We start from the raw sequence: 15,269 nt of genomic DNA, 5'->3' as shown, positions 1-15,269 counted from the left end.
TGTGTGTGTTTTTTGAATGAGAATGCATGAGGCTCTTGCAGTGTAAACGCAGCTGTTAAAGGTGATTCCACACACCTTTTCCAGTTCGGATTCGGATATTGTAGATGTGAAAGCGGCGATTCCTCTCTTTTGGCTCGGCACCATCGAGCGTGTAACCTCCGCTTCACAGGAGTGCCGATTGCATCATTACAACTGCGCGGAATAACGGCGCATCACCATGACAGATGGACTCCAACTTACACGGAGAGGTCCGAGTGAGTCACGGAGTCCTTCTCTGTAACCGCGTAACGTTCAATGCTGCTTTCTAACATCGATCAGCGATGGATGGAGGGTGGACTTTCAGGAAACGAAAACGTCTTTGCGACGTAGAGCAGTAGAGGACGTCGACATGAGACCAAAGTCTTGAGATTAATTCCAAGGTCTTTTTAATGCACTAATGGCTTTTCAATGCACTGCATTTTTTTTCAGCTGTGTGTTTTAGTCAGGAACCGAAACTCGGATTTTTGATTATCAAGGTCGTTATCTGAGATTACGGCACCAGATCGGGACACAACTTCTCTCTTTGAGACACAACGTCTGAAAGCGTGTCACAGTAATACCCGTGGTGTATAAATGTAGGAGACGTCGCTTCAAATCTTTTTATAGTTTTAGACATTAAATCTATTCCAATGAAATCCGACCCATTTGTGGGTGAAACTTTGTCCAGTTTGACTTCCTGGAGGATTTGAGACAATGTTTATTGTCCATCTGTTTGTCTGTCTGACCGCCAATCCATCAAAAGTGTTGTCTGTTGTTCGGGGAGAATCAACAATCGATCCCAGAGAAGCACATGCACAAGGCAGGAATACACCCTTGACAGTCCATTCCTGATTTGTCTAATTTGTGTGTGTGTGTGTGTGTGTGTGTGTGTGTGTGTGTGTGTGTGTGTGTGTGTGTGTGTGTGTGCGCGTGTTGAAAGCCTGTAGGGTATTGATGAATGGTGGTCGGGATTGAGGCCCCTTGAACGAGGCACACTTCTACCCCCACTCCATCCACCCCCATTTTTGCCCTCAAAGACAAGAATCAAAGGGAGACTCAAAAAGGGTGGAGGGATGTGTGTGTGTGTGTGTGTGTGTGTGTGTGTGTGTGTGTGTGTGTGTGTGTGTGTGTGTGTGTATGTGCGTCTCCGGGACACACCGCTTGTTTTTGCATATCAGTTAAACACACCTATAGGAGTCTGAACTCGACGACGTGTAGTGTTTAGAACAAAAGATCGATACTTGTTGGTTAAAATAACTATTTATTTTTTTATTTTTTTATTAAAGAAGGTGCAAATGGAATAAATCCCACAGTTCAGTCAGAGAATATTGACAAACATTGTGCTCAGGCAACGTCACGGTTTTGTTCTTAATCCAATACCCGGCTATTGTTATCATGTGTAACGGAGCAGCTGCTGATCCGTGCTGTTTCGGCGGACGCCATCTCTTCACTTCCTTCCTTTTCCTGTCAGTACACGGAGCTGCCTGCCTCGGACGCCTGCCCTTCTCTGGTGGTTCAGCACTTTTATGTGGTCGAGGACGTTGGAAAATTGAGTCCCTTTTGCTTCTCTGGTGCGTTTGTAATTTAAGGAGCAGTTCAGGGCAAGTTCGATTGTCTACTAGGATCTTGTCTGAGCCGTAACATTTAAGCCAACTTGAAAGCGCAATAATATATTGTGTGCTTTTATATCGGAATTGTTGTTTTAACATTATGCAAAATCATATCAAGTATATCACTCATTTTACGGAACCGATCAAAACGCTGCCTGCCCTGTACTATTGTGAGAGCAGAAAATTTTCAAACACCAGCACGGACGTGTTTCAGATGTTACCTGAACACGCCGATCCGCAATCCGCGCCGAAAAACACTCGCAGTCAAAAGCAGCTCGACAACCAAACACTCTCACCATCTTCATTCCCTGCCGTTCAACTCATCATTTCCCTTTATCTGTATCCTATAGCTAGTACGATATAAAAATATTTACAAATAAACGCGTTTTTTGAATGATACAAAATGATTTGATATGATTTTTTTAATATCTTTCCAGAAAATATCACACTATCGTTTTGTTTTTATATAGCACACCCCTGGCTTTCAATGATTAGATTTTTTATATATATATATATATATATATATATATATATATATATATATATATAATATAAATAATATTTATTCGTCCAAAAATACACACTAAAGGAGACACCACATCACAGAGCATCTACCACCAATCCCACCACAGGGACAATGCAGTGTAGGTAATCCACCTTTTTGGAGGTGATGGGACACCAAAAGAACCTGATGAGACCATGCATAGAAACTTGCAGAGTGTAACCTGTAGTTCAAGATCGTTGTAGATTCCCAAAAAAGCTTGTTAAATTTATGACATGCAGGTTTGGACAGGCCACCATTCAGCTCGGAGCCATGGACTTTGCTCCTACTGTACGTTCTGAAGTTATTCGCTGAAAAGGGAAACTATTCCTAATGGCAATAAGGATCAGAATGAGATCTGATAACTAAAGAATTCATTCATATAAATGCTTGAGTCGCATTACAGGGCCCTTCAGAGTAGCCACCGGTGACATTCACCTTGAGCTTCTCTGGCGTTCCGGTTTGCACATCCCGAATGTAGTCATTTTCGAAGCAGGTACGAGAGAGGGTCTGGTGCGAGGGTGATTAGAGGTGTATCTGCAACCTTCAGACACCCAGGAGCCTGCAGTATCAGGGCTCTGTGGTATCTCTACAGGTCCTCTTTCTGCAGCAGAGATAGTTTGGGTGGGGAGAGGGGAATTCCTCAGGCTCAGAGAAAGGGAGGGTTTTAACCTCTGTCTGTAAAACGTCCGGGCCGATGAAAGGCAGATGAAATCGCTGACGGCGTACTCCATGTGTACACCCTCGCTTCTTCCTCCTTCCTCTCCTGAGCGCCCGTGTAATTACTCCGATCCGTAATTGCCGGGTTGCTCACGTTCACACACAAAGTAGGAGACTGTCTTTGGAAACAAAGCCTCTCGCTGTCTACAAGCGCGAAAGGAGAATCGATCAAAATTGCGCTGTGCTATGCGGCTCTTCGAGGCCGGTGACACGCCACTGGTTCTCCTTGTGTGTTTTTTTTTTTAAGGTTTTTTTTGTTTTTTTCCATCTTTACCATCAACTGCTTAGCTATAAGTCGCTCTTCATGAGGGCGTCTGCCAAATGCTATAAATTAGAGGTGTGCGATATTGACAAACAATATCTCAATATTTTTTTTATTTTATTGATAACGATAATGGCCTTCCTATACACACACACTGCAGTTTGCAACGTTCTCATTTATAGCTGTAAAATAACTCTACACAACCCCCCTCTCTTTTTCTGCCATCTCTCAGTCATAGCGCCGGTCCTGATGACGGGAAACGGCAGCAGAGTAGAGCAGGAGCAGCTTTAAACTAAAATATCGATAACGTCAGTCTCGTATCGACCCGATACCAACGTTGGTGTCGATACTATCGATATCAGGCTCGATCCGCCCAACCCTAATGCGCACGAGTCGTACCTGCTAGACTTAATCACGTCATGTATTCGAGCACTCTGGTTGTTTTGTTTGGGTTTTGCTTTATAATGTCAAATCACGTATCATCTTAGACACTCTATCTATCTATCTATCCATCTATCTATCTATCTATCTATCTATCTATCTATCTATCTATCTATCTATCTATCTATCTATCTATCTATCTATCTAAAGAGAGAGAGAGAGAGAGATCTTTCATACACCTCTACCATAATTAAGACCAGTAAATCGATATTTTTTTTTTGTCTAGACTTGTAGTAAAAGTTTAATTAATATCGACGTTTAAATAAATCTATAAAAGTACTGCTAATGGGTTTTGTATGAATAAAATAGTTAGAAATTAGGTTTTTTTTATTTTTTTTTGTTAGCTTTTTTAAATTCTGAAATATAGGCTTTCTGCTGGGTCTTAAAACGTCTGGGAACGTAAATCGGAATTTCATCAGAATGTGTGTGTGTGTGTGTGTGTGTGTGTGTGTGTGTGTGTGTATATATATATATATATGTGTGTGTTTTTGATGTCCTGATATAAATCTGAAAATTTATTCTTAGTGGTATAAACCTGGAAAAGAAGCTGTGGTCTGAGAATGCTGCTGCCTCTGCTGCTGCCACTTCTGCTGCCTCTGCTGCTGCCACTGCTGCTGCTGTGACTGAATGTATGTGACGTGGTGTGTTTTAATGAGAAGCTCTTGCTGCGCTTCTCTAAATAGGCATAAAGCACCCTTTTGCGAGAGCAGATGGGTGAAGATGTTTGAGCCAGAAATAGGCACAAGTTGATTGATTGAAACAAAGAATTCATTCATTTATGTCAGTTGTAATACCAGGATTATATTTGATATCGTTTAATAGCCTTGCAAGTCATTATAGGCAAAACAGGACAGAGAATTGTGTCTCACCTGAGAAACCCAGAGCCTTACCCATTAGTTGAACTCATGGTTTTTGTGCAGTCCCAGCTGTGTTGGACATTGGAAGAAGATTAGGGGTTTAACAGCCTCATGTCTTCTGATTGGCACAGCAGAAATCACATGTCTCATCTATCCAATCGATCACAAGTTCGAATCCTGAACATACCACAACCTTACATTGGCCAGGCGAGCCGTGGCGATTCAGGTGAGGAGGAAAAACTCCCTAAGGAAGAAACCTCGATAGAAACCAGACTCAAAAGGAAACCCATCACCACCGAATGTCCATTGATTAGTTTATTACAGTATCATTGTTGAGGTGTGCAGTGATGGGTGCTTAAATGCAACCCATGGTCCTTGTTCCATTGTAGTACACATTGTAGATCAGTAACAGTCCAAATCCATCCTCCTCCTGCCCCCCTGTGATGCTGCTAGCTGCCTTTCTCATTGGTTGGAATGTGTTGTATGATAGAGGAGAGCTGCCTGGTAGAAAGGAATCCAAATGGAATAAAAAAAGATGGACATCGCTTTCCATCACTGTAGACCAAATTCAGAGTTTTAGTGTGGCCTCAGATTTTTATACTTTAATGCAATGTACACCTAGCGATGTTAGAAAGTTAAGATCAAAGCGCAGCAGCAGCCATGAAGCAGGAGCACAGCGGGTTAAGGGTCTTGCTCATGGGCCCCAAGAGTGTCAGCTTGGCAATACTGGGGCTCGAACTGTAAGTGTATTACAGATTTGTAGATTTAATTCATTTATTAATCCTGAGCATCAAGTCAGAATAAAAAGCCGTATTTAGTTTTCATCTTGGTTTCATTCATCTTGGTTTACTTCCTCCTCGCCCGGCTGTCCATCTTTTTGCGTGGATTGAATAGAGGTCAAAGGTAACCAGAAGAGAGGTCTCTTGCTGACAGACTGTGAAGCAGGTGTTTGGGTTTCAGCCTGATAGATTTCTGGGAGGCAAACAGAAGGGCAGGGTGTTGATCTGACCTCCAGTCAGCACCCTCGTTTTCACCGATTTGATATATTTGCCAATCCGAGTGCCAGAGGTCAGAGTTCACACTCGGAGAGCGGTGATCAGTCTATTAAATATCACGTCTCGGCCGTGCAGCAGACGACAGTGTTGGTAATAGATGTTTATTAATGAAGACCATCGTAGGGGTCGAAGACCCTTTAGGATGTAATAGTGAGGATAATCCAGGGATCTCTGGATAGTCACATTCACATGGTTCATTCAAGTGGCTTAATATATTGATTATTTGGTCTTTTATATGAATTCCTTTTAACAAGCTGGAATCATTAGTAGGGTTGTGAAGGGGCTGCAACTTTCCGGAAACTTTCCAAGAAAACGTCAGCTGGGGATTTAAAAATATTCCAAGTTAAAAACTTACCAGGAATTTATGGGAATTGATGATTAGATTTGGGGAAATGTATATAAATATTATTAACAAACATGAATATAATGATTTTGTTTGGTCCTAGGCCGACACGCATGCAAACTAATACTGATTAAAATAATTAATAATAAATAATGACTTTTGTGATTGTGTGAACAGGTTTAGATATTCTGCAGTGAGTGTGCTGTGAGCGTGGGATTGATGAATGTGCACGGTAGAAAATCAACTGAATAAATGTTTTAACCAGAATTATCCTGCAAGGTTTTTTTCTTTTCTTCCCACCTCAAGTTTCCGGTTATTGGCTTACCTGCAATTCCCAGTTTATTCCCATCAATGCCCATGGAAAGTTTCCAGTTCTCAAAATTCCTGGAATTTTGCAACCCTGATCATTGATTGGCTGGAAAGAATTCTGAATGCTAAAATAGGGAACTAAAGAGATGTTGGTCACACACCTGACCTACAGGCTTTGTTTGGTGAACTCGCTCCCTATAATCCCAGCTTTTGTGTTTCCAGCTGTTCAATAACACGATCAGTACATTTATTGCTTTACAGCATGCATGGTGTAAGTGGGGTTAAGTTTAAACATGACCCTGCCTTCCATTAAGCCTCCATATCAGACCCTAATAAAGAAGTCTGACGCACAATGAAGCCTCCTCGATAAATAATTGAGGCCCCATAATGTAGGTTTCAGCCGCTGTAATGTGGTGCTTTAGTGCTCCGTGTGATGGATAGCAGGTTTTAGGAAACAAGCCTGACTGTTCCATCTGTGAAGAGTCCTGACCTGTCTCAGGGAGCTGAACTTGGTCTACATCTACACTGATCCGGATAAATTGAATTGAAACTGCAGGTTTTTTTTTGGGTCTAACACGCTCCTCGTCCACACTTTAGTTTTCAGTCGTTTCCCTAAAGTTTACGTCCCTGTACTGCGCATGAGCGAAACACTACCGCCCACCGTGTATTTACTTCCCAGCTCTCGGAAATGTTTTGTCAATGACTGGAAATGCGTCGTCCCTTTTTGAAAGCCTCAGTTTCCACAGTCCACTTTTTCACACTTATTCACTTTCACAAAATCAGTCGTTCTTTTTTATTTATGAGCGGAACTGCTCAAACACGCAGCAATCCACCAATCAGAATTTTATATATATATATATATATATATTTCTGTTATTGAGGTTGCTGTATGGATGTGTGTAAGCGTTTTCTGTGTATGCACGCGCACACACGCGCACACACGCGCACACACACACGCGCACACACTCTTCCACAATTGTACACTTCTGTTTTTCATACCTACACAGAATAAAGCTTGTTACCATCTGCTTGATCACTCACTGCGTTTACTACGTGCTCAATTGTTATTGGGGCTTTTTGCATAACTTGAAACCTGTGCATGAGTGCAATTTAGACTCCTCCACTCATTCTTTAATTCTTTGACAAGGTGTGTACCATATACAGTACTGTTTTATATTTATTTTTTTATTTTTATTCCACTGTGTAATCAGAAGCTTTACATTCGATTAGGGCTGCAGCTGTCAATTATTTCAGTGATTTAAGATTATTACATCGAGTACTCTCTCTTCAATGAAGAGCAACACTAAATATAGAAGAGAAAATAAGACGTTTTATTTTACAAATCTGTGAAAACTAAACACATTTAGTGCATTTAATTACTTCATAATTGCAAATACAAATAGATAAATATATATATATATTTTTAGATAAATTTAAAATTACAAAAAAAATAAAAAAAAAAAAAATATATATATATATATATATATATATATATATATATATATATATATATATATATATATATATATATATATATATATATAAAATATAAAATCCAAATGCACTGTGGCGTGTTTTCTTTTAGTGTAAAATGATCCTCAGCTTTGGAAACTCAAATAATTTGCCTCTATGCTTTATTGTATTCAAATTTTTTTCAAGGGATCGTTTCAGCTCTACACCTGATTCTGCTGTAACCAATAAGATGAATGGCTGAGGGTGTCCCAGATTGATGCAGGGGGGATGCTGTGTTTCCAGGCCAGTCTGGCTTTAGGCTCCCCCCCATAGATTACAGCTGACCCACAAAACCACATGCTACCAAATGCCTGTGCCAAACATGCATTAACATCAATTAACTGTCTTACTGAACCTTTTTCTTTTTCTCTGTCTCTCTACAGATATTTCAAGAATTTCCTATTACACAGGTGAGTGGATCCTCCCTCCCCAAACCCTCTCCCCCAATAGAGTTTTCCCAGCGACATATTAGTCATGTCTCATCCCTGTATGAAATACACCACTGCAAAATCAGAAAACAAGATAAGAGGCTCCATAAACATTTGAATGCAGGATCCAGGTGGTCACAAAAAATAAACCAGTGCGCTCCTGTAGATTCACAATTATTAAAATATTCACTCAAGTGAAAATACTTTCACTACAATGACATTTTACTTAAGTACAAGTTACTGGTCTAAAAAAATCTCAAGTAAAAAAAAAAAATTAGAATAAAAAGCAAGGAGAAGGTGATATAAATCTCAAATGAGTTATTTTTAATTGAAGGAACGCCTTTAGGAACACCGTTACAAATTAAAGTGCAATAAACAAAGGAAATAACAGTCCACACCAAAATAAAAATCTCCTGTTACAATGTCATTTATGGCAATGAGAGATTTTGGACAGCGAGCGCACACACTGAAAAGATCCGATTGGACACTGCATTCTCAACAACAGTGTGTGATTGGTTATACAGTCACGCTGAATTCTAACCGAGCAGCAGATCTGCTCTAAAACATAACACTTTTTATTCATTTCACATGACACTTAAATCGTGACACTGGTAACCGAACTATCTTCATTGTGCAGTGACTTTATTCTACATACAAATAAAAAATAATAATAAATTAGGTGCATCTAAATAAATTAGAATATCATTAAAAAGTGTTTGGGTCATTCAATATAAAAAGTGAAACTGGTATATTATATAGATCCATCACACACACACATTGATACATTTCAAGTGTTTATTTGTTTATTTTAATTGTGACGATGAAGACACCTTTTGATGTCTCTGGTTCAGAAGTGGCTCGACTCAAGGAATGCGTCAGTCCCATGAATCTTCTTGGTTTTTTTTCTACCACATTTTTTCCTTCCATTCAACTTTCCACGAATGTGCCTGGATACAGCACACTGTGAACAGCAGCTTTTTCAGCGATGACCTTTTGTGTCTTTCCCTCCATGTGCAGGGTGTCAATGATCGTCTGCTGGACAACTGTTGAGTCAGCAGTCTTCCCCCATGATTGTGTAGCCTGAATTTAAAGGCTCAGGAAATCTTTGCAGGTGTTTGGATTTAATGAGCTGATTAGAGTGAGACACCACGAGTCTCCAATATTAAACTTTTTCACAATTTATTTACATATATTTTCTGAGATACTGAATTTTGGGGTTTCATCAGCTGTAAGCCATAATCATCATTAAAAAAAATAAACACGTGAACTATATCAGTCTGTGTGTGATTTTAATCTATATAATATACCAGTTTCACTTTTTGTATTAAATTACTCAAATCTACTTTTTAATGATATGCTAGTTTTTTCAGATTCACAGCCTTTGTGCAATATTTTGTTGAAGCACCTTCTGCGCCAATTACAGCCTCAAGTCTTTTTGAGTATGATGCTACAAGCTTGGGACACATTTTTGTTCCTACCTATTTAGTATTTTTATGGTACAGTAAAGGGAAAGCTAGATATTGTAATCAGTGTCCTTGCTATAAATTCAATTCAGTTTATGAATATTCAGATTTCTTATTGTCTTTCTGACTCTGGACTGTCTCACAAGCTGGCAATCTGGAGCGGTGAACTAAGTTGTAAGGTTTGAGATGGGTTTGAAGCACACGATGGCAAAGATGCCATTGGATCACAGATATCGAGCTACACTGAAAGTCCCAAATGAAACGAGTATGTACTCGAATGTGTTTTTGAACACGAGCCTGAATATCTGTGCGTCTGAGCGTGCACTAGCATTTTACATCTGAGGCATATCCAGAGTGACCTATTTTACACATGAGCTGTTGAAGGTTAAGGGCCGTGCAGAAAAAAAAAAAAAGTTAAATTTCCATCAGATGTACGTCCAGACATTATATAACTGAATACACTTACATTTAAACTAGGGCTGTCAATCATTTAAAAATATTGTTGACTCGTGATTAATCGCAACTCAATCGCACGTTTTATTTGTTCTAAATGTACCTTCAACTGCAAATGGATTATTATTAGTAGTGAAACCAAACTCAACATGGAGCACTAAGATAAAATATCCGTCTAAAGTTATTAGGAATCAGTTATTAAAGCAATTATGGTGTTTTTAAATTACGTAAAACATCAGGACAAGAAACTGAATTTTTGCTATGTTTCCACACGGACGGTTTTAATTGCCGGATTTACATTACCAAATGTTTAGTGATTAAAATGAATGTTTTAATATAAATAAAATTAATATATAATTATATAAAATAATCATTCTTTATATCTGAGTAAAGAACGGGTGTTGAAGGTTTAACATTTATTGATTTAGTTTTTAGTAAATATGGTCCAACAGAAATGCACACTGCATTAATTACTTATCTCGTTAATAAAATGAGTGCCATTACAATGAATTTGCATCAACACACGTTCATTTTGACAGCCCTAATATAAACACAAGTACGTCTACCTCTGTACATGCATCTGTACATACCAGTATGTGCATATACACATTGCATTTCTTTTTACTGTGCATACGCTCGTCAGAAATGTCACTAGAAGAAGAAGAAAAGGGAGTGATATTGTTACTGATCCTTTTATTTACATCATATATTTTGATCCAGAAAATAAAATCAGGTCTATGAAACAATTTTAAATACTTTACTTCGTGCTGTGGAACATGCAGGAAACATAAATCTTAATGTTGTTTTTTTTTTAGTTTTTCTGCAAATCGGCGTGCTTCCAGACGAAAACTTTTCAAGCTGTTATTGAAAACCCAGTTATCTGAATACTGCTCAGCCGCTTATTAGTTACAGTCGCAGTTTGTCGTCGCGTTGTCGTTAATTTCGACATTTAATAAAGAGGTTTAGGATGCTTATGAAAAGCTCTATTTCTAAAATCCCTCAACTCACTAATGTAGTGTAATTTCTCTGGATGTGGAGCTCAAAGGCCGCTGTAATTACTGCGAGTTGCCACTTTTAATGAAGCACTTGGTGCCCCATAGAGTCAGTAGACAGCAGAGCAATTACTCTTCCCTCTGTCGCACAGCTATTTTTATATATGACTGTTTCTGAATGTGCACGTCCTGTTTATTTGTTTATGCCTTATTTGTTTCGGTTCAGTGTTACACTTTATTGCGTGTGGTTTCTGCACAGTCATTAGTGTCGCCCCGGATGCCGACGCCACGCCGAACGGCCCAGACATAGAAATTCTGCAGTTCTGTGTACGTTTGATTGGAACACCACTGTTCTGGATTGTAATTAGGGTTGCAAAGAGGCAGAACATTCTCAGTAAATTTCTGGAATCTTTCCACGGGATCTTCATCTGGGGAGTTTGAGGAAAATATTCCAAGTTGGAAACTTACCAGGAATTTATGGGAATGAATTTGAAATTTGGGGAAATTCTTTACGTACTACATCAAAAGCCCGGATATTATTCGGTTTATTTTCTGCTTCTGTCATTATCAAGAAGTCCAGAACTACCTGAAGAACCGTTAAGAAACCATGGCAGCTTTGTTAAGCAGAACACATTCTCATGCGCTGAACTTCTTGTAGATGTAAATGCAATCCGTCTGGCACGATGGTTCCAATTTCTCCGATTCTGAAAGATGTTTGGAACTTAATCCAGCTCACAGGTTAATTTTGAGGTGCATGAACTTCCTCAAAAACCGTTATGGAACGGTGCAGGCTTTGCGAGCAGAGCATTTGCTAATGCGGTGCGTTCTGTTTAGATGTAAATGTGGTCGATCTAGTTTCTTAGATTCTCAAAGAAATTAGGCTACGTTACGGCGAATATTGAGGTGCATGAACTTCCAGATAATGTCGAGCACGCCTTGTAGATCTAAATGCAATAGTTCTGGCATGACTGCTATTTGGAAGCAGTGCTTTGCTATGGTAAAGTTGTAGAAACGTTAAAACATAGCAGAGCACACGCTTTAGCCGCGTTGACCTGCAGCTGTTGGAGAGGATGAGGAAGAGGAAGTGAAAGAGCAGGTCCTGAGCGCTAAAGGAAGCGGCTCGGACATCTGCTCCACGAAAACAGCTCTGGTTCTAATTCGACAGTGTCCATTGCAGGCACTTCCTTTAGATTTGATTGCCGTCCCGTCTTATGCTATCTGCCATATGTTCTGTCTTTCTGCTGTCTGTTTTTCTTCTCGACAATATATGGCCACTGTTTGAACAGTTCTTCACCTCCCCTGGGGTTTTTCTCCCACAATAGGGACACTGACTTAATGAGGTCGCTCCAGCTGTTGTGATTCCACCTTCTGCTTACGGATTTATTCACCGGATTTAGTCTCTCTGCGCGTTTCGGCACCGTCAATCTGCCGTCGGCTCTGGTGACGGAAATGCGGTCGTTTGTTTGTGAAAGGCTTTTGTGTGAAGTCGACAGTGGGCTGGACATGAGGGTTTATATAAGAAAGGGGAGTCCACATTTTCTGCCTTAAACCTTTTCCTTTTTAGTCTGAATCCTTTTGTGTGAGAGATCCGTACCCCACTGTTCATGTGAATAGTTTCAGGAGAACATCCATCCATTTCCTCATCCTCCCTCCTGCAGGCGTTATACTGATCTTGTGAACCTTTTTGAATAGGTTTCTCCATACTATTGCCCTATTCGCTTTTTCTAAAATATAAAAATAAATAATTTTTTAATATGTTAATATATGAATTATTTTTATTAATTAACTTATTTAGGCCATGTCTAGACCAATCCGGATACATTTAAAAAACGAAGAGGAAAATCTGCGTTTTCAAACTAAACAAAAGGTTTTAGTGTGGACATGAAAAAAAGACAAAAAGCATTTTTCTTCTTTTTTTTAGGTTTTTTTTTTTTTTTTTTTTAGTTTTTATTGCAAAGAGATCACATCTGTTTGACATTTGTCACTTTGACAAGATTTCCAACTTAGATATGCTCTCTAATCAGGGGAAAGGAAAAACATACAAACAAAAAAAAACCCGGCAATTTCTTCATGACAATAACAGATCGATAAATCTCTTTAAATTATCTTCCGTTCATACCAAAAGTAGTTACAAAAGAAAGTGGATATCAATGCAATCTCTATAAATAAACATAAAACTGGTTTTATACCAAAAAATAATGTTGGTTAAATAGGAGTTATTTACTCAATCAACAAATGTGCCTTTTTGGTCATTCACACACATTGTAACTTTCTCCATAGTAAATACACTTTTTACAACGTCTATCAAATCCTGTATTTGAGGTGGATTAGGTTTATACCAGCACCTAGTGATGGCTTTTTACTTGATTATTCTATACACATATTTGATCCTTCTTTTCCAGGAACCTTTGACACCTTGTCTCAAAAACTTTTCTAATGCATTATGTATATCCTTCCCAAAACTCCTGATTTCCGGGCATTCTCAAAATATGTGAAATATGAAAAATACGCCGCAACGTCTCCAACAATTTGAGTTGCCTAGAAATGTATTATTCTGTTTCTCCAGCAAAAATCTCTCCAATATGAAGAACAGAAAACTTGCCTGTTGTAGTTTACAAATATTTTCCCAATCTTTATTTGACATGATAATACCACTTTATTTCTCCCATCTCTCCCTAATTTACAGAGATTAATCTCCTGCTTAATCCATCAATGCTCTATACAATTTACTATTAGTCTTTGACATTGGTTCATCTTTGTAAGCTGAGGAGAATCTTTGAACTAAAGCACTTTTAGTTCTCCATCAGTCATTTTACTTTTCTGATAGAAATGATCTGAAAATATCTAAAGAGTTTTTATCCAAGATTTTGGAAGGTGAGAGGATGCCTGAGGAATGGAGAAGGAGTGTGCTGGTACTGATCTTTAAGAATAAGGGAGATGTGCAGACCTGCAGTAACTACAGGGGAATAAAGTTGATCAGTCACACCATGAAGTTATGGGAAAGAGTAGTGGAAGCCAGGCTGAGAGAAGAGGTGACCATCTGTGACTATCCGTGTATGGTTTCATGCTGAGGAAGAGCACCACAGACGCCTTAATTGCTTTGAGAATGTGGATGGAGAAGTATAGAGAAGGTCAGAAGGAGTTACATTGTGTGTTTGTGGATTTAGAGAAAGCGTACGACAGGGTGCCGAGAGAGGAGTTGTGGTATTGTATGAGGAAGTCTGGTGTGTCGGAGAAGTATGGTAGGGTGGTGCAGGACATGTATGAGGACAGTATGACAGCAGTGAAGGGTGGAGGTTGGACTGCATCAAGGATAGGCTCTGAGCCCTTTTCTGTTTGCAGTGGTGATGGACAAGGTCAGACAGGAGTCTGGATGTTGAGGTTATTGTTGGAAGTGACTAGGATGGAGAGGATTAAAAATGAGTTTATTAGAGGGACAGTGCATGTAGGACGTTTTGGTGACAAAGTAAGAGAGACGAGATTGAGATGGTTTGTGCAGAGGAGAGACATGCGGTATATCAGTAGGAGAATGCTGAGGATGGAGTTACCAGGAAGGAGGAAAAGAGGAAGGCCAAGGAGGAGGTTTATGGATGTGGTGAAGGAAGACATGCAGGTAGTTTTTTTTTTTTTAAAGAGGCAAATGTAGAGGACAGGGGGGTATGTTTTGATTACATTTTCAATGCTTGTATCTTGCAGGAATCTCTCCAAACCAACCAATCGCTCTGTCCTTCCTTGATTTTGCTTGATACTCTGGATTGCACCAACCAACTATTAATCTCAACTGTGCTGCCCAGAAATACTTTTGCAAACATGGAAGTGCCACCCACCCCTCCTTTTTCTCTACTCGAGGTTTAAAATTTTACCCTTGATTTCTTCCCTTGCCTTATGACTCTGGAAATCAGTTTATCCCACACCAAAAATTGCTTTTTGGACAGAGGTGACAGGAAAAGAAAGGAATAAATAGAGTAATCTCAGAATTATGTTTTGCTTTACTAAATCTATCCTAGATCCCATGTTTAAAAAAAACTATAAAACGATCCATCTTGCGAAGTCTAATTCTATTAAAAAAAAACATTTATTGATGGGGGCCATAATTGAGCATTTCTACATATTTAAGATTTCTTTTAAGGCATGATTTATTTATTTATTTATTTATTTATTTATTAAAGGTCAGTACTTGCGTTTTTCAAAATATTAAATTAAAATCCTGAAGAAGGTCCGAAAGTTTGTAATGTTTTGAAAAGTTCAACCAACCACTCCGTTGG

The 15,269-nt window shown here is 39.1% G+C and overlaps 1 protein-coding gene across 2 annotated transcripts in view; it reads left to right on the top strand.

Annotated features, from left to right (window-relative positions):
- Positions 1 to 15,269, top strand: part of ptk2aa (protein tyrosine kinase 2aa) — a 115,560-nt gene that overhangs the window by 16,249 nt on the left and 84,042 nt on the right. For both annotated transcript variants that reach the window (XM_046835361.1, XM_046835354.1), the window contains exon 2: positions 8,052 to 8,078. Coding sequence is in view for 1 of the 2 variants with exons in the window: in XM_046835354.1 (XP_046691310.1) it covers positions 8,052 to 8,078 (27 nt within the window). In the remaining variant the exon portion in view is untranslated. The remainder of the gene's footprint in view (positions 1 to 8,051; positions 8,079 to 15,269) is intronic.

Source organism: Silurus meridionalis, chromosome 22 (genome assembly GCF_014805685.1).
Source record: "Silurus meridionalis isolate SWU-2019-XX chromosome 22, ASM1480568v1, whole genome shotgun sequence".
NCBI classification, from domain to species: Eukaryota; Metazoa; Chordata; class Actinopteri; order Siluriformes; family Siluridae; genus Silurus; species Silurus meridionalis.
Note: the sequence above shows the minus strand (reverse complement) of the source record. Positions and strands in the feature narration are given on the sequence as shown.